At 38.3% G+C, this 25,229-nt stretch overlaps 1 protein-coding gene across 2 annotated transcripts; it reads right to left on the bottom strand.

The window, feature by feature from the left end:
• Nucleotides 1–25,229, bottom strand: sc5d (sterol-C5-desaturase). Of its 2 annotated transcripts, none has more exons than XM_037747650.1 (5): nt 25,162–25,229; nt 1,330–1,547; nt 1,007–1,139; nt 795–895; nt 1–668 (listed from the first exon to the last, which is right to left on the bottom strand). In XM_037747650.1, the coding sequence occupies exons 2-5, from the start codon at nt 1,537–1,539 to the stop codon at nt 225–227; spliced, it is 888 nt and encodes a 295-aa protein (XP_037603578.1). In that variant the 5' UTR covers nt 1,540–1,547; nt 25,162–25,229; the 3' UTR covers nt 1–224. The 2 variants fall into 2 exon arrangements, with proteins under 2 accessions (XP_037603578.1, XP_037603577.1); XM_037747649.1 differs by lacking the exon at nt 25,162–25,229 and adding an exon at nt 2,684–2,806.

Here is a 25,229-nt window from a genome sequence, read left to right on the forward strand (position 1 = left end):
TTTGCAGAAACTTACGCCAACGTTTTATTGTGGCGACAGGGTTGACCCGAGGGGAAACCATCTTACATTCGTCTTATCAAGTAGTATTTAAAATCTCACAGCAGCTTATTTGGCAAATACAGGAACTCAAATTACGCTCTGATATGTTTCCCAGCTGAGTGCAGCACATTGTCTTTAGAAAAATAGTGATCACTTTGAGGGTTTAATCGTTACTTCCCCTCCTGTTACTCCTCCTTACTTGTGACCTGTCCATTCACTTGCCCTTTAGCCTTCACTCCTAACTTTCCCTCAGCTTGAAGCTTTCGGATGAGGTCGTGTGGACCCTTCCCCATCATAGCCGACGGGTGCTTGTAGGAGCCTCCCAGGCGGTCCCACAGGGTGAAGTACTGGCCGTAGTTGTAGTCGAAGAAGAGGTGGTGGTCGGTGTGGTGGGCCGAGCCGTTGATGGCACCCGTCAGAGTGCCGGGGACGCGGTAGTCGCCGTCATGGATAGAGATGGTCCAGATGTTGACGAAAACGTACAGGGCCAAGTAGAGCACCTTGTGGAGGGGGAAGAAGAAGGGGTAGATGTGGTACGGGAGTCCCTGCATGAAGCCGTCCACCGGGTGGAAGGCGTGGCTGGCGAAGGGAGACGGGATCTTCCACAAGTGGTGGGGTTTGTGAAACAGCTGTTGGGGAGAAAAGAGATTACAATTGTTATTTTAACACATACAGCAGTGGGGTCTGTGGGACCCAAAATAGGTAGAAAGGTGAACCTAACAAGTTCAAAGAAAAAAAACTACAGCTGTACTAACCTTGTAAATGAGCTTATGATGTAGGAACCGATGAATCCAGTAGATACACATGTCAGTGAAGAGCAGGAAGGAGATCATACTGAGGAAGAGTCCAGGCCAACCTGAAAGCACACAGACGTTATGTCACCATCAAGAACTGGTACATTCAGGGTTTCAAATGCATGGAAACAACAACATATTAGAACAAGTGAAAGCTGCATTCTTCAACTCACCCAGCGGAGATTCATGGACGTTGTCGTACAGTTTGCTGTATCCTCTAACTTCAGCGAAAAACAAAGCCACTGTGGGGATGCTGATCCAGGGAAGAGACGTCATCGCATATTTGATCTCCCTCTGAACCTGATTCTAAGTAGGAAATTAAAAAAATATATATTGATTAAATAAATAAGAAAGGGGGGAAAAGAAAGGAAAGAGGGAATGTATAAATATAAAAAGATACCCGCCCTCGTAGAAGCAATTCATTTCTCAGGGTTTAGCAGTGCAAACACACAGTTTACTACAACACCGATCATAAAATGAGGGACAAGCTTCATACCTCTAGGAAGTGTGGGTGTTTCATCAGATTGTGGTCGAAGACGAAGAAGTAACTGACGGCTCCCAGGCCCAGGTACAGGACTGCAGCGCCGAGGTTGGTCAGCACCAACAGGCTGATGATCTGCCGTAGGGCCCCGTCCTCGGCCCACGACGTAGGGTACACGTACGGGCTGAGGACGTAGTAGTCGGCAACATTCAGCACGAGATCCATGGTTGAATCTGTAAAGTATGGAGAGAGCACACATTAGAAAAACACACTGCATTTCCCAGAAGCCCTGTTGTCGGCTGTATTCTCTTGTATGAATCCTTTGAGACATGTTTATGGTAACACTTTGTGTTGAATTATGCATTTATATGCTGTATTAACAATTAATAAAAGGTTTAAAACACAGTATATTATGTTACAAGCAGTGTTTGAGAAGCGTTAAAGGTCTTACTGATAACATTTTTATGTAGACGAATATTTAAAAAAACAAAACAACCTGTAAAGTATTCATTAACAGGTATGAAACTGTTAATGAATGATTGACAGTATAATTTAAAATCTCATGTCCTCATAGGTCTCCAACTGAGCAAACTCCATCTGCTGACGATGAAAGCAATAATATGAAACCTATTTAGTAAGGATTCTTTTTTATTATTATTTATTTATTTATTATATTATCAATATTATTATTTTTTGCAAATTATATATATGTCATGAAGATGATAAATAATTAACACTGAACACTGATTTTATTTCTAAAGTATGTCCTCATAGGTCTACAACTGAGCGAACTCCATCTGCTGATGATGAAAGCAATAATATGAGACTGAAAGCTCTAGAGGAAATCTAATAAGTGGACTTTGAGTTAAGACTTAAAATTATTTTTTATATATGAACATATTTATAAATAGTTTCAAACCTATTTAGTAAGGATTTTTCTGGATTTTTTAATTATTATTTGTATTATTTATTTATTATATTATCAATATTATTATTGTTTTGCAAATTATAGAAATTATATGTCATGAAGATAATAAATCATTAACACTGAATTTTTATTTTATTTTATGTGAAAGTATAAATGAAAATTTAACTGAATAATCTATTGACAACAGGCCTAATAAAATTAAATAATGCTATAAATGTCATGTCTTTGTTGAACATTCACAACTGTTATTATGTATATAGGTCATAGGTGCACACATCTCTAACACAGGTGTCTAAACATCACGAAAAAGGTAAATAATGTTATTACTACATGTATTTACAAACACCAAATGTTGCATTACATGTTAACAGTAGAGAATAAGTGATCTGAACTGTCATATTGTTCATATAAAGTACTAAAATAGTAGAAATAGTACTGTACCTTGTGTAGGTTGCTTGTTGTCCAGTACAACGGCAGAAAGGGGGAGGGATCGTACTGAACTAAAGGTGACTGAGCGACCAATCAGAACCGAGTTACCTCTTACGTCATACAAGGTGCAGCCAATGAGAGCGTAGAATCCTCATCACGGCAGGCTTGTTGTGATTTCTGATTGGCCAATTCGGAGGGTCTGATCATGGTGCTACCGGAACCAGCTCTTAAAGGTCCTGCCACAGCTGGATTGTTATGCAAAGCCAGTTTAATGCCTTATATATGCTATATTTATTAATATAAGCAAGCTTTTAACATGCACATTCTACAGTGGGACAACTATGCACAGATGCATATCATTAAAATAAGTTGACCTTGATTTGAGACTTAAAAATAAAAAAACAAATATATTTGAACACATTTATAAATAGTTTCAAACCCATTTGGTATGGATGTTTCTGGAATTGTTTTTCATTATTATTATTTTATTATTTATTTATTATATTATCAATATTATTCGTTTTTTTTTGCAAATTATATATATGTCATGAAGATAATAAATCATTAACACTGAACACTGAATTATTTTACTTAAAAATAAAAAACAATTCCATTTTTATAATTTTAACTATATAATATAATTTATTATATTATCAATAATAAAATAATAATAACAATAAATTATTATTATAATAATAAAATAATAATAACAATATATATATATATATATATATATATATATATATATATACATATATATATATATATATATATATAAATACTGTTATTTGCAATACAAAATCAAACGGTTTGGTTTTAATAGCAAAGATGACAAATTGCCTCCATTCTGCTGTGCAAGTGACACCCATCCTGACACAAGGTGTCGCCAGTGCTCCAAGGTAAGCGACAATACTGCACTGTATAGTTGACACTGTGTCATACATGATTATGTGTTACCCCTGGAGATTAGCTAATTAAAAACTTAAATAAATTATATATTAGGCACACTTTTATCAGTTATATTAGGCTGCAGGAATATTATGGGATTATTAAAAAAAGGAAAGGTTACAGCCCTGCATAACATAAACCCCACCATTTTATTTCTATAACGTTTATATGATCAGTGTGATAATGATAGGTCAGCTCAATTCAAATTTAATGATTATAATTTTTTTTTTATAGCCAGAATGTACTCTCTGCTTTGTCCAGTTGGCAACTGTCCATTTTATGTTGATAAGCCCTCATCAGAATTAATTAAATTAAGTGAATGATTAGGATGCAATTTTTGTTATTGTCTGAAGAGTGGCTCTTGTTCTTTTCTTTCTTCATCCAGTCGTTTCTCCCGTCTCTTTTCATTCTTTACTGTTAAATAGAAGCCATGGACAATTTTCTTTCTGATCAATTTTCATTATGGTGTTTATATAACCACCAGGGAGGGACTGCCAAACATTTTAAAAACAATTTCTCCATCCACAGCCCTTACATTTTTCTTAAGAGACCCTTAATGAACTTAAAGCTCTGCAATTAAACATGTTTTGTTCTTCCATTCACTTTTAGAAGTTATGTCCTACTTAAGAGCCTGTTGGTATTATGATTTATTCCCATTTTTCAAGAAGCACTTTGCATGGGATAGATTTATGTATACTTGTATTGGATGGAGAGACTATTCATTCAAATCAATAAAACTATTGTTGCAAAAGTCAGTGAGTCATAAAGTCCATTCTTCATGCAGTAGCTCTGAACATCACTTAATAGTATTTTTCATTTATTCTATCAACTGTTTTTGGTCATTATAAACAACAGATTAACTTGCACAGTAATTTATAACTCTATAATTAAAAAATATATATTGTCACCTATATTGTTTTTTTTTAATCATGCTTTTTATTGTTTACTAAAGGAAAATGACTACAACAACCTGAAGTAATAAAACAAGGGGGAGACAAAATTTTAGAAATAAAAAATAAAATAAATAAATAAGAAATATATACATAAAATTATAATAAAAAAGAGAAACATTAAATAAAAGTAATAATAATAATAATAATTATTATAAAAATAAAATAAATAATATATACAGTATATATATTAAACTTATGATAAAGAAAAAAATAATTACTAATATTAATTATAGCAATGATACTACTACTACTACTGCTACTCATAATAATAATAATAATAATAATAATAATAATAAAGTAATATAAATAAATAAATATAAAAAATAAATAAACAAATTTAAATAAATCCACACATCAGAAAACACAACATACAATAAGTTAGTTGTCACCAAAAGTACAGTAGTAACCGAAATTTAGCAAATATTCAACAACATTTCAAAATGTTCTCGCAAAATGTGCATGTAAAGGTCATTTTCAATAGAACTGCTGTACTAAATTAATGTTTTTAACATAGCTTTGTGGCCAACATAGTCACAAGCAGCCATTGTTGTCAAAGTGAGCTATTGTTACACATACTCTGAGACAAATTATATTGTCACTGGCGGTGATTTCCCTCCATTAGCATGACATTCAGCACGGCTGCTGCCCTTTAAGCATCTAGTTCTTCTCCACCGCCCCGCTTGTGGTGATGTAAGAACAGCAGATGGCCACACTTTGTGTTTATCGATACAAAGCTGTAGGCCGTCTCGTATCATAAATACGACTTCTTCTGTTTGTGCATATAAAGATTAAACGGCTGCATTTATACTGCGCTTGTATCCAAAGTGCTTTACAATATGCTTCTCATTAACCCATTCAAACACTCCAATGGCAGCAAGCTACCATGTAAGATGCTGGCCTGACCATTCGGAGCCCAAGGCCACTTTAACATGGGGGCAGGAGGAGCTGGGGATCGAACTGTCAACCTCTCTACTTCCCAAAATAATGATCCCGCTCTTTAAAGAATACAACAATCTATTTTAGAGGAAACATATAAAGCAAAATAGTCAATGTTTAAAACATATGGAATACGATTCATTCATTTTACAGTAGGCATCACCTGCTTCGGCTGATTATATCATCATTTTATTCACACACTCAATGCAACAGTTGTTAAATATGTAAAGAAACTCCGAAAGCTCGACTGCGAGCGTCTCTACTTTAGAAGAAAGTTGGTGTTTTGAGCCGAGCTGGAGCTGTCTAACAGGCTGTGAAGGCATCTTCCTCTCTGTGTGTGCAGACACACATCAACCAATCAGGATATCTGCAGAGAGGCAACCCTCATGCTGAGCTCCAGATAACCTGCTGCTCATCATCTCCTCAGTAGGCAACAACATTGGATGTGTCACTTTGGGAAATGTAATCAAAAACTGGAGGAACTTGTCACAACTGGAGACAGTGACTGCTCAACTTTTGACACCATCATAGGCTATATTTGATTATCTTGTCACTGGTTTGATGGGACTAAGATGAATGTGACCTTTCTATCTGACAATTATAATAATAATCCCCACGTTATCCACTTGGTGCGCTCATATGTGGTTTTACCTCCAAATAAAGTGGTTTAGGTAATCTGGCTAAACTGCTGGTTTCTTTATAACCTCTCTGTCTTATTTCTTGTCTCGTCCCATGGACTCTGTTGCAGTGATGTCACCTTGTTTACCAGACTCTTTGCAATTACATTATAGTTTAAAAATGACGACCAATTTACGATAAATAAGACCAAAGCTCTAATAAATTACTTTAATTTTACCCAGAAAGATTAATCGAGCAGACTTTTTCAGCAGCGCCCAGCTCCATATTGATAGTGTCTGATGTGCACATTGACACCCACATATTTCTTATTGACACATTAGAGTGCTTTCTCAGCAGCACCACTGACTACAAGATCCAGGCCAACTCACACATCACACCGTTCACAGTTCAGACCTGCCACCGTGGATGGATTACAGAACGGGCCCTATCGGGAACAGGCCCAGGGGCCCAAAGTGTCAAGGTCCCCTCTGGACTTCACCTACAAAATGTCACTCAAAGAGACACGTACCAACCAGGAAGAGAAAACAAAGAGATGCAAAACGACTACAAAGAGGGGCATAACACCTACAGACAGAAAATAACCAGAAAAAGAACAAAACAATTAGAAAGTGACACAAAACAGCTACAAAGTGACACAAACTGACCACAAAGAGACAATACAACAACAAAGAGACACAAAATATCCACAAAGAGATGCGAAATTACTACAAAAAGGGGGAAAGCCACCAAAAAGAGACACAAAACAAACACAAAGTGACACAAAACTACCACAACCAGATACAAAACAACCACAAAGAGACACAAAATGAGCACAAAAAGGGGCAAAACGACTACAAAAGGAGCATTATGACCACAAAGAGACACAAAACAACCAGAAAGAGACACAAAATGACCACAAAGAGACACAAAATGACCACATAAAGAGATGCAAAACAACCACAAAGAGATGCAAAATGCCTACAAAAAGGGGCAAAACAAGTGCAAAGAGACAACCACAAAGAGACAACCACAAAGAGACACAAAACAACTACAAAGAGACACAAAACAACCAAAAAGAGACACAAAATGACCACAAAGAGATGCAGAACGCCTACAGACAAAAATAACTACCAAAATAAGTACAAAGAGACGACCACAAAGACACACAAAACAACCACAGAGAGATACAAAACAACCACAGAGAGACATAAACGACTACAAAAAGAGTCTAAAGTCTGTGTCTTGCTGCTCTGTAGGAGAGGCTGTGGGGCCTTTTGCATGTCTGTGCCCAGGAGCCCACTGTCTCATAATCCGCCCATGCCCGCCACCGAAGACTCATAGACAACATAATCCTGTGTTAATTGACAGACTTGGGCCGGATTCTTGGTCATCCTGGTCAAAAGATGGGTCAGATCATCAGAGCATCCTGCAGATAAAGCCATCCGGCCATGAGAACCACTTCAGCTCCTCTCTGGATCTGGATGCTGCAGACCACAGCTGCTGTTGTTTAGTCAGTTTGGGGCTGGAGCTGCATCTGCTCATAAATAACACTCTCTCATAAAATTTCATGGAATGAGAATTAACTCTGAAATGAGATTATGTTGTATGAATACTGCAAGCATAATTTTCCTCTACCGTGGAAAGGATTTATGTGACAGAAAGCTCAAATTGGAGGCCCATTTTCTGTTGTCACATGAGACGTTCAGGTAACTGTTTATAATAGTAGATATTAGAACTTTGGCTTGAAGCTAAATTCAGGACCTCAAGACTTGAGACTTTGAAAACAATATATTTTTTTATCCACTTCTGCTCTGAACTACGAGAGGAAATGAAACTCTTCCTGCCTCCTGTCCAACCTTGTTCACTTTGATTTACATCCAAATCTCCTATTGATGAAAAAAAATGATGGAATGAATGATGAAACTGCTGGAAAAGAAAATGGCAACAGAGAAACTGTTCAGGGCTTTTTGTATACTACAAAAAAGGACTAAATTTAACCCCGAGTGTTGAAAAATGAAGGCAGCCGTCTGCAAAAAATAGTGCATCTTTTAATGATACTCTTTTAATGAAGAGAAGATAGTGCAACAATTTTCAGGAACTCAAAATGTCACTGAACTAGAGGAGTTAATTTTCCTACAGACAGCAATAAATCAGTATATTGAGGAGATTCAATATTTGTCAGGAAAAGTCGAGAGGTTTACGTTGTAAGATCACTGTTGCTATGGTGACTAAAAACCAAGATGGACATCGCCTTGGTCCCTTTTCACAAACGGTGACTCATCTGAGGTGCCTTGCATTTCAGTGTCATTCTAGGACATATGACAGGTTTAACAACACAAGTAAAAATGTTTAAACAGACGTTAAATTGTCAGATCAGAATATTTCGATATATGATGACATGAATACCACATCAGCAGGTCATTCAAACGGACTAAACACGACCCCACTTGAAGGCATCAGCAGCCCTCATCAGTGTGTTTGAATATTTTGTAGACTATTAGTGAACTCTTCAGTGAGCCAGTATTTAGAGTGATGAGATTTGGCTCCTCAAAAATAACCACACACACACACAAACACACTGTTGAATCAAACAACTTAAAACATATTAAAATGCAAATTGCCTTCTGGACACAACATGCTCCACCCATCCCACTTTGATGATTAAAGTTCACTCATCACACAGGTGGCACCTCCGTCTCTTTGAAGCCGTCTATTTGTAGATCCTGCACATCCTGAGAGGAACAGTCTGATGTAATTCTTCCTCAAAGAAGGGTAAAAGAAAATGCTTTTTTGGAGGTGGTTCCAAGCTGCTTCGTTCACTTTGCTTTGTGCTTCCCTGATGTTGAAGGCCGGTGTGCGGCCAAAACATGATGGCTTTTATTTTCACTCTGATTTGAACGAGGGAGGTGATAAAAACCTTTCCCTTTCTTAGGGAAGGTGCTTTGGACTGCAGTCTTTTTTATATTGTTTTTAGATGTGTTGCCAACAAAATATCAACTGAAATTAAAAGTACGTGAGAGAACAATGTTACCTTACAGTGGTTTATGCTTGCAAAATGAAAACCACGATGTTTTTAATTGATACAACTTCAGCTTAGTATCTTTCTTTGCCCCTCAGCATAGTATAAAAGATCAACGTCCTCATAAGTAATTGACACAATTTTTACCAGAGAGGCTGGTAATGTTTTTACAACCTGAATCTGATCATGAGAAGGCGTATAAATAGCATGACATTTTAAGGACATTCCACGTGTCATGATAACACATTTAAGGCTTTAGGCTTTTAGAGACGTAACCACTTAAAAGATGGGTGAGTAGTACTTGTAGTAGTTTAAATATATAACCTGAATTTTTTTTTCAGAAACTTTTTTGGACTTGTTTTCGGACTGTTTCTGTCTAAAAAAAAAAAAAAAAAAATCCGAAATAATTCAGAAAAAATTCTGGGAAAAATCCTCGAAAAATTCAGAAAAACTCCAGAAAAAGTCTGAAAATATCTTTCCCAAAAAATTCCCAAAGTTTTTGAAAAAAAATCCAATATTTTTTTTAAAAAATCCATTAAAAAAAAATCCAATATTTTTTTTAAAAAATCCATTAAAAAAAAAAAAAAAAATCCAAACATTTTTTGAAAAAATTCCCCCAAAAATCTGAAAAAACTCCCAAAAACAAAATCTGAAAAAAATCCAAAGGTACACTGAAAAATCGAAAAAAGTCTGAAAATGACAGAAAAAAGTCAAAAAAAATGCAAAAACGTCCGAAAATATCTGAAAAATGACAAAAAAAAAATCTGAAAAGTCAAAAAATTCCGAAAAAAATCCCCAAAATGTCAAAACACATACCAAATGTTTTTTTCTTCTTTTTTTTTTAAAGTCTGAAAAAAAGCCTGAAAAAAGCCAGACAAATGTCAATTTTTTTGGACCTTTATTCCGGCCATTTTCCAGACATTTTTCGGAAATACATATATGAAAAGTTGCGGTTTGTCACAAGAGAAAATGCAGCAAGTGAGGACGCTGCCAGCTGCTGCTCTGTACCAGCCCCTGCAGCTTTCTGTGCTGCATCTCCCGGTCCCGAGCTAAATGCAACGGCTACTCATGACTTTTTTTCCTGCTCAATGTTTGTGTAGGGTGCCAATTTCCACTAGTAGAAATATATAGCGGCTGCAGATGGTTGTTCTGTTTAGTAAAAGTAATTTGTTTCAGTAAGGCTATAACTAAAAATTCATTCTGCACACCCGTAGCTATGCCACTGACATAAACTAAGTAAAATACGTACGTAAACAATGCAACATAAGTACCATTAATTATAAGAATCCATTAAACCCTACAACAATGTCTCATCTGCTGATTTCGTTCTATTTAAGTAAATTGTTGCCTATACATCACCCCATTTTCACAAAGACCTTCACTTAAGAGGAACAAGAGTCGCACAAAGAAAGAAAGAAAGAAACAAAGACAATCCTCTGTGCCACCACATGAAACACCTTCTCTCTCTGCAACGTGAACGGGCCAGCGTACAACAAAGGTCTTCAGATGAAATAGACTAGTTTTGCTGTCATTGTGGCCTTTCCCCAGTTTTAGACTGAAAGTTAGAGCCTTCTTTTGGTTAGATCTGTAATCACTATCCAATCCCCCTTGAGGAGAAAAAGAAATTTAATTTGACAAGGAGGTAATGAACCCATGCAGCCATTATCTTAGATAACCCATTTGAGAGACTGGTTGAGCACTGATGGAAAATTCTATTAAACATAGCTGGCTGATTTCTCTATTTTGTTCAGTGGCAGAAAAGCCTTTTTTACCCTTGCCAATTTACTTTGAACTCTCAGAGTTGCCAAGGATCATTATATCAAGGCGCTTCAAACACTCACCCTTTACTTAATGATTCAAAGGCAACAACCCCAGACTGCGGGCTAATAACCTCTGTGATGCATACACAAGACACCTAGGCAAGCACGAGAAATACTTTTACTTTTAGTTTCTCTCTGGAGTTTGAATCAGAGCTGGATTCTGGTCTTGGATGCAACTTTCCTGGTGTCTCAGAACTTCGGTTCAGACTCGTCTCGGCCTCAATTAAATGCTGACTCCACTGTTCTTTCCTTTTTCAGTAAACTTTAAGGATACACTTTCTCTTTGTGGTCTATATTTTAATAGTAGTTTCTCCATACTGCAGACAATTCAGTTAATAAGTGCAACACACACACAGAGAGCACTTCATTTCATACGCATCATTTGATGCCCATAGCACTCTGCATGATACTCCATATAGAGAAAAGCACCTCCTGGAGACTGAGCCTTCACAAGCTTGTTATCATATGTGTCAAGTCCTCAAGTGTTTCCATGGAGATTAATTGAAATTCATTACCGTGTAATTTATTTCAAAGTATTTTTCTGAAAGGTTCATAACTGTATACTGGAAACTTTTGCATGACAACACTCAACGTATTATCATACAACGGTTCGTATGATATCTTACTAAAAAGTTATTTCTCTTTTTTTCGTTAATTTTCCTACAAATGTCCAGCAACACGTCAATTTCCGCTCGTTACAGTCTTTTCAAAATAAACGTCCATCTTCACAGGAAACAACATTTAGGTTTAAAATAAAACACTTAGTTAGGCTTAAGAAAAGTTTGACTTGCTTAGGTTATATTTAGGAAAAAATTGTGGTTTAACTTAGAATAACCTCAGAAGTGGTGTTACTTAAGTACGTAAGTTACAATACAAATAACTTCTGGTTTCACACGGGACACAAACGTCCGTCTCCTGGGCAAAAGTCCAGTGTTTGTTGACCCGCCTGTCCTCCACGACCTCCTCCCTCGCCGCTCTTTACATTTCCTGGTTCACGATTAAGTGAATTACACACAAATTAATTTAATGGGATATAACAAAAAATAGATATGAGGAAGGAGACTATATAGAAACACATTTAATGAACGAGACATCATTAGCTGAATCAATGTCAGAGACACAGCTGCATCATCTGCCAGCGGGGTCTAAACTGCTCTGTGGCGTATGTTTGCGTTCAGTGTGTGTTTGCTCGGATAACGTGATGTCCAAACAGTGAGAGCACGCAGTTACCGCTGCTGGTGCTATTAGTTTTTAGTCACATCCTCCTACATGACAAAACACAATTTGGAAACATTAGCCGATGCATGTTGTTCCTTAAAATAAACTATTTTACAAGCATTTACACACGCACTACAGTCATCCATGAAGCTTTTCAATAAGGAGTTATACCTCCGTTTTCAAAAAGAAGTCTGATTGTATAGAAGTCGATGAGAAAATGAGCCTACTTCTCACTTGATTTATTACCTCAGTAAACATTGTAAACATGAGTTTATGGTCTCAATTGCTAGTTTCAAGTCTTCTTCAATACAGCATGATGTTCATTTAGTAAATTATGGTCCCATTTAGAGTCAAATAGACCATAAAGCAGGGGATGCTTTAGGGCGGAGCTACCTTGTGATTGACAGGTCGCTACCACGGCGTTGTCCGGTTTGGGAGTTATCCCTGTTTTCGTCTCAGACCTTTAACCCTTTCACAGTGTGTTTTCACTTCATGAAAGTTAATTATAACATTTTGGTCGCCTAGAAAAATGTCTTATTCAGTGCAAATCCAATTTATGTAATTCCAAGACTGTTTAGGGACCTCTGAAAAACAGTAAAGTCAGTAGTTATGTCTCAAAGGGTTAAATGAGCTCACGATAACTATCAACTATTATACACTAAAATGGAGAAAAAGCATAAAATCAACAACTTGAACAATCTAAAATAGAAGCACATAAAGAACAAAGTGTATTTATGTAAGAAAACATGGTAACACTTCATAATAAGGTTACAGAACACATGCTTGAGCAAAGCATGACTCACTGTGATGTAACGCTTGAATTAATGCAGGATGCATCATGGATTGCTGTTGCTTACCATTAATAAATAATGAAGTCAATACGAGTTTATGTGATTAGTTTAATGGATCATTACACTCATAGTTACCTAATATATTAATTTATAAAAGGCCAAATTAGCTTGAATCCAGGTAGGATTCAGTGCATATTCTATAAAAAAAAGTAAGGAGCTCTTTTCTGTTTGACTGAACTTAATTCAGCATTAAAACAGAAGAATTTCTGTATGAAATGTGAAGAACAGGAACAAATGAGAGGCTTTCTTTTGGTGCTACGTCACTGTATGCACTGTCTGAAACACTGCAAACTTTGTAATGATGATAACAGAATCTGAATTCCAGTATTCATGACACCTAACTAAAGCACAAATATGATGTTTGTGAAGAACTTTCCATCACATGGCTGCCCAACCTGTTTGAACCGAGGACTAGACCTTGGCTAAGGGGCCTCACAGCATGAATGTTCAAATTATAAAATGGTAAAATCTGAAGCCATGTGTGCGCCATTTAATATTTATCAGCTTCTGGATGCATGTCAGTATTTATTTGTTCCTTGCCTCCTTGTATATTCATGACATGAATAATGCCGTGTATGTTAATCAGATGGCAGACCAAGAGCAGAGTCTCAAAGCATCCTTCTGGAAAATCAATCATCTGCACGGCCTCCTTAGCATCAAACAACTCCGCTGCTCCCCAGACAAGATCACAGCTGAGGAGGGTACCATCTCCTCTTTACATATTGCTGGACGAACCACAGGCTCTGATTAGCAGCATCCCTCCCCCCTGATACATGCTTTGTGCCTGATTTTAATGAACTGCTTTGCCCTTCTCTCCTCCCTCTACACTTGCCTCTACTTGCTCTCTCGCAGTCTGGCAAACCAGGGCGAGCTCCTGTTTGAAAAAAATAAAATAAAATAAAAAATTCAGTCAACACATCTATCAGTAAGCAGCCAACCAGGCGCACTCTGAGCCAAGACAGAAATATTGACAAAATGTCTGCTAGCCATCTTATTATCTTGCCCAGGGTTGCAGTTGGCAAAATAGCACATGCTGGAGGCAGCGGCGGCGGAGGGGTGTGTGTCTCCATGTGTGTGTTCTGCGGGTAGAAAGAAGCCAATGTTTGTCGAGCTCGCAACCCTGACACCCTGTTGTTGTACTGCTGAGCTTTGAGTGCTGCGCCGTCATCTGTGGTATTAGTGTTTCTGGCTGCGATAGTGAGCTCGGAGCAGATACCAAATGAGAACACATCTGATAATGAGTGATTCAGTCAGTACATTTCTGCTCTTGGTATGACTTGATGGTATATTGCTGTGGCAACATGAGCCAGACACCAGTTGCTCGCACCAGTTGCTCTGCTGAGAATATGTCCAAGAAATTTAATGAAATGAGCACGATGTCATCGTTTAAAAAAGATAGAATAACAGCCGACGGGACCAGAATTAGTTTGACAGTGAGGATGCAGTGCGGTGGAAAGTAAACGCCATTTAAACTCACAACTTGAGTCTTACTGTGAGAGCCGTGGCCATCATTTCTATCAATGATGATAACACTCACTTCAGTAATAGGTGAGATCTGGGAACACGACGGCATCACAAACCAGAGGAGAGGAAGAAACACAATCAGTCAGGCGATCTTAAAGGGATAGTTTGGGTGTTTTGAAGTGGGGTTGTATGAGGTACTTCATAGTCAGTGTGTTACCTACCATAGATGGCGTTTGGAGAAGCAGACAGGAGTACCTGCACGGGAGCAAAGCAATGTACTGCTGTAGACGGGGGGCAACAGCAAAACGGAATTTAGACACCTTAAAGAAAGACTCATCTAAAAAAATATCAGTTTAAGTGTACTCTTTTTGCCAGTTTACCTTACAGGGAATGCTCTTGCCAAATTTACAAGACTCCAATGACATTTTTTTTAATTTTACCTTGCAGAAGACAGGAGTTGATGGTCTACCGCTGCCTCGACTGGTTAGTTTGTTTGTGTTATTGTGTGACTTTGGTGAATCCGAACTAACTAAAGTCACAAAATAACACAAACTAACTAACCGATCGAGGCAGAGGTAGACCAGCAGCTCCTGTGTGCTGCAAAGTAAAATTACCGTTTTTTTTCAATGGAGTCTGGTGGCTTTGGCGAGAGCATAGATAACTGCTTCAGTTCCCCGTTGGAGACAGACTGTACAGCTGTTTCATGGCGAGGTAAACTTATTAAATATTCTAAATATAGCATACACTTAAACTGATATTGATTCTTTAAGGTGTCTAAAATCTGTTGTGCTGCTGCCCCCGTCCACAGCAGTACATTACTTTGCTCCTGTGCTGGTACTCCTGTCTGTTTCTCCAAACTCCATCTACTTTAGGTAATACACTGACTATGGAGAAGTACCATACAACCCCACGCCCAAACTATCCCTTTAAGGTGTCGAACGCTTTAAGATCTCTGCGGTACACCCTTAAGACAGCACCTCCCCCTTGAAGAGGAAACTGGGGTGCTGTATGACATCTCATGCAACAGATGTAGTAAATACTACGTCATGGAAACGACAAAGACCCTGTCCAAGAGACTGAATGACCACCAGAAGCAGACCACAACAGGTTCAAAAGGTCATTGACCAGGAGTCACTATTGAAGGCCATGAGATGCAGTTGAAAGCTTTGGTAAAAGTTAATAAATAAATCTTCAGTTAAGATTATTTTGTCAGAGATAAAAAATAATCTTTTAACTTTTAAATAATGAGGTGATATTAAAAAGACAAACTATCATTTATTGGCTAGTTTGCACATAATGACATACATTACTTTCTCAGCACGTTAGATCATCCAGATGTTCATAGTTGCCCTCTCCCTTATTCCCAGAATGGTGCAAAGGTCATTGTTTGTTTACGGTCAACTCAGTTAAAGGATAACTTTGGTATTTTTCAACCTGGATCCTATTTTCTCATGTTTTCGTGTCCGTTCACCAAGTGACGGTTCAATTCAATTCAATTTATTTTTAAATAGCATCACATCATAACAGATGCTTTGCATATAGAGAAGGTCTAGACCGTACTCTATAATTTAGAGATCCAACAAGAGATGCACCATGAGCATGCATAGTTATGCAACAATGGCAAGAAAGAAACTGCCCTTTAGTGGGGACAACAATTTCTGAAACTGTTCCAGCATTGATGGAGAGCGCTGTAGACGGCAGCCGCTAAACGGGCTGTAATGTAATCGCTCGGGGCAACTCCTCGCCGTCAATGTACGTCCATTAAAAGTGTTTGTTTTTAACCACTGACATTCTCAGATTGTTATTATAAGTGTCTGGCAGCATTATGGAAAGAATCCTACAGAGGAATAATACGTTTTTCTTACTTGCTTTCTGTTTGTTATTGTGCCATGTGACTTGTTGCTGGAACACAGCGGTGGAAACGTGAATGAGAGTTGGAGAGAGGAGTGTCGGTGTTGTCAGAGTTTGTTGTGTTGGAGTACAGAAATCGTAGCTTAATGATATCTAAAAGTTTTTCGATGTCATGGCTGAATATTTCGATGATTTCCACAATGCCGATGCAACGTAAGGTTTCAGAGCGAGGCTTCTCAGAGCAAAACACACAATAACGAACAGATCATGATCAAGTGAAAGGTAAGAAGAACCTTTTATTTCTCAGTAGGGTTCTTTCCATAATGTTGTCAGGCACTTATAATAACAATCTGAGTCTGTCAGTGGCAAAAACAAGCACTATTAATGGACGTACATTGACGGTGAGGAGTTGCCCCAAGCAATCACATTACAGCCTGTTTCGGTTACAATGTTCTCTCTCCATACTAGACCAATTTTAAAAATTGCTGTCCATATTAGTCACTTAGACACTGAACAAAGAGACAAGTTTAATGTAAAACTACGATGACTTAACAACCAAACAACAGATCAAACTTACGTTCAGCTTCAACAAGCTGCATGTACGCAGTTTTAAGGTGTGAGTTCTTTCCAAAAATAGCTTTTGTTTTAATTTGTCACCATCCATGTACAGTAGCTTTTTTGACTCATGATGTATATCATGATTGACCTTTGAGCTAAATGTGCCTTTTCCCAACCTCTTAGAAGCTCTTAAGTGTCTCAAAGTTTTGCTGAATCAACTAGCATGCCAACACGTTCTCATCCCACCTCGTCACATACAGATGCTTTGTCAGACCTCTCGGCGTCACTTTACGGTAGCACTAAACACGTGCTTAATGTTATGAATTAAACAAAAAAACTTAGATAGGTTTAAGAGAAAACATCATGGTTGGTCTTAAAATTACTATGTTTTTACAGTGACTATTTGACTTGACGTTGTGAACATGGGACAGTGGAAATTGGAACGTGACGCACTGGACACGGTGGATGAAAGCCTTTTGCCATGGATGGGTTTACATTGTAGTTCATGGAAAGTCTCATACTGGTCCTAAAGGGTGCCTTGTGCTTCGGTATCGAACTCTGACAGCCGTGACAAAGCATCGGTATTTGACGCCCTGAGAATGAGAACGGGCTGAGCATGCTATTTGGTGTTACCACCCCCTCATTGAGACAAGTTCTATTAACCAAAGTAAGGAGCTGTCATAAAGTAACTTTACCAGGAAAATTATTATAGCACAGAGACGGGGTGTCGACTCCAGAAGAGTTTTTAAATTATATATACTACAGTTTATGTCATATATAACCTTCTGCCGATTAGCACAACAAATCCAACTGGTCACACATTTGTGCAAAAGGATCTGCTGGAGCGGCTCACAGTGACTCAGTGTGACATGAGTCAGTGTGACACTTCTAATAACAATCTGAGCCTCACTGACTCAGGGAGCTAAGGTCTGCTTTGGAAGTGGGCAACACATTCAGGGATAGTTGGTAAAGTATGTCTGTTGTATGTCACACCTGGTGCAGTGCTTTACTCCCACATGCTGTCACTTCTTCTCTGACTGTGGATGATAACCACACAATGTATTATTCTGAAGGTCATTTAAAAAAGCCACATCAAGGTATAAATAATCAAGAGCAGACAAGAGCGGACATATCACGTTACCTTGACGACACTACAACATGTTATGTACAATTGTGGGTTTTTATTACTTTTTTTTACTGCCTGATTTGAACGTCTTCTACGCTCTTACGAGAGGCAGCTGTCAAATCAATTTACATGTTTGTCATTTTTCATAAAAAAATGTAAAAGATATTACTGATGAATAAACTAGCTGTGTAATAAAGCATATGCTTGCCATATTTTATGTACCATCACATGTATACCCCGTGCCTTGATTTAGAAAAAACACACAATTGTAAATCTCATTTCCTTTACCTTTAATGTGTTCTCTCAAAATCATAATTAATACCATTAAATTACTGAATAGCTTTAATAGCATTATCACATTCAACCTTGTCCTTTCAATAGTCTCACTCTGCTGAAGCTTTGATTTAATACAGTTATATATTCCACTTGCAATGAGTCACAGAGTTTTTGGTGATTAAACAAATCATTGTGTTATCTTTGATTCCTTTTAGCATTTGTTGTCCTTCACAAAAGAGACACGAGGGCAGTTGAATGATTCAAGGGAATTAAGTAAGTAATACTGTACAAGGGTACAGAGTAAGTATATAAAGAGCACAAAAGACTAATGTGAGGAAACGGTTAAAGCAGAATTTCCAATTATCCAATTTGAAAAAGACTTGAAACTAGTGATTATGACCATAAACTCATGTTTACAATGTTTACTGAAGTAAAAAATCAAGTGAGAAGTAGGCTCATTTTCTCATAGACTTCTATACAATCAGACTTCTTTTTGCAACCAGAGGAGTCGCCCCCTGCTGGCTGTTAGAAAGAATGCAAGTTTAAGGCACTTCAGCGTTGGCTTCACTTTTCAGACCCGGAGGTTGCCGCCTGGTGGTCATCAGAGGAACTACAGTCTTCCCTAGTCTGCTGTGGTGGTTGCTGCTTGGCTTTGTGAAATATCACCTAAAAAAAGTACAGTGTTTAGGAGTTGGCGTCATCTAGTGGTATGGTTGCAGATCGCAACCAATTGAGTACCCCTCAGCTCACTCCTCCCTTTCTAAGACTGCGGTAACGTGAGCCACTGAGTGCAAAACCGTGGTAACGCCGTTCACCTCGCTCCAAGGCCATTTTTACTATAATAACACTACTTTAGGAGCAACAGAAGTCAGGCGGCGGCTGGCGGTACCAAGGTTTTACACTCTGCGGCTCACGTTACCGCATTTTCACAAGCTTGTCAGAAAACTACGGTGGCGTTCAGGTAACGTAAAAACACGAAAGGCTCTCTCTCAGTGTTTGGTTTGTCCGTTCTGGGCTACTGTAGAAACACGGCGGAGCAACATGGTGGACTCCGTGAAGAGGACCCGCTCCCTATGTAGATATGAAGGGCTCATTCTAAGCTAACGAAAACAAAACAATTCTTAGTTTCATGTAATTATACACTAAAGAAAACATAGTTATGAATATTATACTCCATTTCTGCTAATAGATCCCCCAAAATCCTACACACTGAGCACATTTTTTACATCAGTGCACCTGTCTGTCACAATCAACATGCGCTGCTTCAGCGGCGTCAAATCCAACTTCCGGCTATGCAGATGGAGCTAAAAGACGCCATGTTCAGTTTGATTCTTGTTTTGTTTAACTGACACACCCAAGTTACACACAACTATTTGCTTGTCTGCTTGCTGTTAATTTAATATTTTTCACATCCCTGCCTTTCTTAATTACTGCATATTTCTTCCAGAGATCAATGAATCGGTGAATGTCAGCGGGTTACGAACCTCGCAGACCATCTAATGCTCATTCCTGCTGCTGCCCTGGCAGAGCTGCATGTTTTTAAACTGTCAACTCCTCCTTGTAACTCCTCGTCTTTTTGATCCAAGACGGGGCTCTAGTGACTTTGAAGGCACGTGGCAGAGACAAGAAATGAAAGTGTCACCGCAAAAAAGAAGAAGATGGAAACTACAGTTGATTTTAAAGCAGCAGAGGGAGGCAGCATTAATTAGGGAGATGTGACCTGAGTGCTTCTCAGAGCTCCCATCTATTTCCTCCGGACGCCAGTCACTAGAGACGTTTTGGGAAGCTGCCAAAACGCTGTGAGGATAAATGAAACATTTAGGGACTGATTGAGTCCCTGAACAATTTACAAACACCGTCCATACACTGCAGGGTCCCGCCGAGAGCGGAGCAGTCAGTATGTCCAACAAATACAATAAGATGAAAAGTTATCGATTCCTAATGTGGGGAAATAGTTTGTTGCAACAGCTATAGTAATATGATACAGCAGCAAGGGGTGAAGGGAAACATTACTACTATTAGAAATAACAACAAGAACAGTTTGAGATTCATATAAACTACAGCTGAAACTTGGAACATGCTGTTATCATGGGGCCACTTTGTTCGCAAATGTCAGCATGCCAACATGCTAAATTAATATATCGTTTAGCCATGTTAGGCTAATCATTACCTACTATGCGCAAACCAGCGCAAAACATTTTTAGTTGAAAAAAAACGAGTTTGTTAACAGCAGTTTACAATTGCACTGAAAATTTAATGCAAAATGTATTTTATCAAACCTACATTTACATTATTTTTATTGAACTTATTATAGTATTATTTTAGGAATTATGCATGGCTGATCTTTTTTAATTTAACAAAAAAAAATCTCACATACCCCTTGCAGTACTACAAAGTACCTGTAGGGCTACTAGTTCCCCCATTTGAGAAACACTGATTTAGAGCATAGACTGTATATAAGAAGTGGACGTAGTTACCGTGACATCACCTATTGGTTTGTGGACTGCCGTTTTGAAGCCTCGAGTTCGGCATTTTGGCCGTCACCATCTTAGTTATTTGGAACCAGATGTGACACAAGAGGGTGGAGCTAAGTACAACCGAACGCTGAATAAGACATTTTTAGACGACCAAAAAGGTTTCTAAGATGAAAACACAGACAACTCCGAGACCGGACAACGCTGTGGTAGCGACCTGTCAATCACAAGGTAGCCACGCCCTAAAGCATCCCCTGCTTTATGGTCTATTTGACTCTAAATGGGACCATAATTTACTAAATGAACATCATGCTGTATTGAAGAAGACTTGAAACTAGCAACTGAGACCATAAACTCATGTTTACAATGTTTACTTAGGTAATAAATCAAGTGAGAAGTAGACTTCTATACAATCAGACTTCTGTTTGCAACCAGAGGAGTCGCCCCCTGCTGGCTATTAGAAAGAATGCAAGTTTAAGGCACTTCAGCATTAACTTCATTTTTCAGACCCGGAGGTTGCCTACTGATTACATCACAGACTCCATATTACATTATATACACTAACCTATTGCCAGTCTAGAGTCGTCAATGTCTTTACTGTACATGATTAAATGTATTTCTTTAGACTGGGTGGACACCAACACACACAGGGAGAACATGAAGACTGTACAGTAAACATAGAGGCAGCAGTACTACCAGCGAGCTGTCGCTGCTGCTGCTGATGAACAATTACCACCTGAAACGGTAATGGGTATGGTTGTACCCTGAAGGCTTGAAAAATGAGCGTGCACCTGGAAAGTTGCCAGTTGAAATCCCCAGACTGCCAGAGAGGGTCTGGGAGGAGAGAGTGAATGCTTTTTTTTGTGTTTGTATAGCAGACAATACAAATAAAGCTTAGGATGAATTGGACCCACTGTGAAATTTGATTGGGATGAATGGACCTTGATGTTCTTTCTCTCTGTCCCCAATCTCTTTTAATTTACTGGTGTTGTGGAGGATATGGTTCTCATCATTAATCAGCAAGACAAATGAATCCCCAGCTGCCTCGGTGTGAGAGAGCGCAGGAAACTGAGAGAGAGGAAGAAGAAAGGAAGGGGCGGGGTATATAAATCAAGTCTGCTTTGATTAATTCACCTTGGTCTAGAGGACGTGGCTAATAAGATCCATTAGGTTGATATTCTGGATTCTCGTGTATTGTGTTAAATGTCAATAAAAAAGGAGGCATTCAAAATGGTTAATTATACCGGGGCCACTGAAAGTCCTTACATTTAGTAACACCAATTAGTAATGTTCAACTCAAATTACAATCATTTGCGGGTAATTATCCTATAGAGGTTCTGCTTTTTGAGGGGTGTTGGTAAAAAAAACATCAATCACATAAACAAAAGAAGCATTCAATGCAGCATTTGAACAATCAATACATTACTCCACAATCCTGTTTGGAGTTGAAGTCAGAGTATGCATGCATTTGAAAGAGAAGACAGTCATAATACTTCCTCAATTTGTCATATAATTCAATATTTTTGTCACCGTGCTCCTTTAAATGCTGTATTTTCTGTTTGGACGAGCTGCCTCTGATAGGGCCATTATTGTGCACTTCCTAATGCGGTCACAAGAAGGCACTCTAGCACCTGTTTCAGAGCTCATCCGCAGTGTGCCACAGAAGGAGAGGATGGGGGTCTAACAGGCAGAAATAGGGTTGCAACATTTGAGCAAAATTTGCATTTACTCAAAAGATAATACTGCAGTAGGCCTGCAAAACAAAAAGTCCAATTCTATACACAATTTCCAAAATCCAAAAAAAAGCCTTTTTTCATTTGAAGAAAGACATAATGACATGCAGAGGCACTAACACAATATTCAGTTAGGCTAGTTCAATTCTCCTGAGGTTGGTACTTGAAATTTCCCAGCCCTATCAACACAAAAGGTCAATATGAGCTCAGCAAGATGAATATAAACCACTTTTTTTTTTTTTTTTTAAATTGAAACAGCTACGATTTTGAGGGAAAATCATTTCTGAATTTCCCCTTATATTAGAGGAACACACATGCAATTCGACCTGCAGCAGAAATCAACACAAGACAGGAATGATCTCGAGTGTGAATACGAAAACAAAAAGAAAATGAAAAAACGAGAGCCACCATTAATAATAACATGCATTATTTAAAATCACTTGTGGGAAGATAAACAGCTCAACATTTGCTTTTAATTAAAACAATGTAGAGTATATATTTTATCTTCACAGCGTATTATCACTTGAATTATTTACATATTTAGCTGTTTGGCACGATGGATATATTTCTGGAGGGCAAAAAAAGCAAAACAAAACTGAATAGTTGGTTGAAGTAAAGAACACAAACTTTACTCGGGAACAACAGCAATTAAGAGGTAAAGAAAAATCCTAATTAAAAAGAAAGAAGTATTATTGCACAAAAAGAAGAATCAGCATCCATGTGTGGTTCAACAAAAGGGCAGTAATAAATCTTTGACTGGCTTTATATCTGCTCTATTTTGGGGAATAAATGAGTGGCTAAAAGTTGAAGTTATTAACCTTGTTGTTGGTGTTGCTGTTGTAACAGCCTGTTCGCACAAAAATGCGTATAAATGCCACAATAATGCGCAATAAGTACGCCTTAAGAACGGCGTTATTGCTTTTGGCGTGTCATTTGTACGCTATGTAGTCTGTATTGACTGCAATGTAAAGGAAAATGCAAGAAAGGCCGCTTATGGTGGGCAGATAGGGAGGTGGATGGGTCCAACAAACACAGGCCTTTTAGTGACGTTTGTGACGTGTTTTCTGTAGTTGTGTTACGTTGTTATGTTATATTGTTTTATTTAGTTCCCTTATTTATTTTAAGCCCAACCATGACGTTTTTCCTTACCCTATCTAAATGATTTTCTTGCCTGAGCCTAAGTTAGTGGTTTTCTAACTGCGGATGTATGCATGACGTAGAAATGACACGCAAAAAGGCTAAAATGTGTACTCATGACAGGCGGAATGTCTAAGCAATGTTGTGGTATTTATACGCATTCCTGTGAGACTGGGTTGGCTGTCCAGAACCCATTTGACTAATTCCATCTGCTAAAATAAGATTAATGTGGGTAACACATTTGCTCAGATACAGCAGTCAACTTTGTCTTCACCAAGCTATCAACCCCCCAGGACAACTGGAGAAAATGACTTGCTCTTTGAGTCTAGGGTTGACCTAAGGTTGAGATGTTACAGGCCTCTCACTCCGACATCACAGGCATGGCCCTGAGGCGTCCTCTACGTACCCTACAGCAACAAAAACTCACTCTTAACATGACGGACAGGCTTGGTCGTACCACCCACTTAGTAAAGGTCTTTATGGAGGCACAAGGTTCTTCATAGCCTCTGGCACCACATAATGTAGAGCCCCATAGACAAGCACAAAGACTTATTAAAACCCAGAGGCAAAAGAAACCCATGGATTAAACATGGAGAAGCCTTGAATGCCACGAAGGCAGCTCAAACTCACAGATGATAAAGATGACCTACAGTCTTACTGACCAGCGACCGAGACCCTTCAGCTTTATCTAGACCTTCAGGGGGGACATGTACAATCCAATGCCCCTTTCCCACTCGACAAAAACCCACTTACACCCACTAACATCTAGCTTTTGTCTTCAATGAGAAAGGTTACAATCAGTATTCATTCCCGGGACAAATGACTCTGCAGTAGTCACGGGTATTTATCGGCTCCAGCTCCGATCTACAGTGATGGAACATTTTCTCCCTTTTTCCGGTGCGATGCTATGTGACGCGCGAAGAAGTGAATATATAATAAAATAAATAAACAGGGATTTGGACAATTATTATAATTTATTAACGTACAAAACCTACAATTAATATGCTCTCCTCAATGTCACCAGACTCCAGTCAGACAACAGTCATTTTACCTCACTGATCATCGTAAAACACACTTTATCAAAATCGTCTTTGTTTGTCTTTCTACTGTTCCAACATTCCCCAACTCTGCTTTGAAAGAGAGACTTAATAGGTAACAGATATAAAAAAGAAGTAACAACCATAACATTTTCACTGTTTATAAATCTAGCAACAAAGTTTTTATAGGAAACCTGGTTTATTTGGATCATTACTTGGATCATACATGCATAGGTGTGGCCCTCTTCTCTATATGACAACACTGCTAAAAGAATAAGTCCAACATGGCAAGAGTGAAACAATCAGACGGGTATTAAACGACCCCCCAGCCAAGTGTATTTGGAAGATAAAACCAAGGCAAACAGTTGCAACAACTGAAAGCTTTTGCTACAGCTTGGTGCTTTAAGCATGCCATCTCAAACATCTCAAGCCAAGTCAGTGTTGTAAAATAGCTGAAGAAAGAACCCTTACCTGAGCCAACATTAGTAAAACACCTGTATTGATGGACTAATCCAGTTAACCCATCTTCTCATCAGGCC

Source organism: Sebastes umbrosus, chromosome 17, assembly GCF_015220745.1.
Source record: "Sebastes umbrosus isolate fSebUmb1 chromosome 17, fSebUmb1.pri, whole genome shotgun sequence".
NCBI lineage: Eukaryota > Metazoa > Chordata > Actinopteri > Perciformes > Sebastidae > Sebastes > Sebastes umbrosus.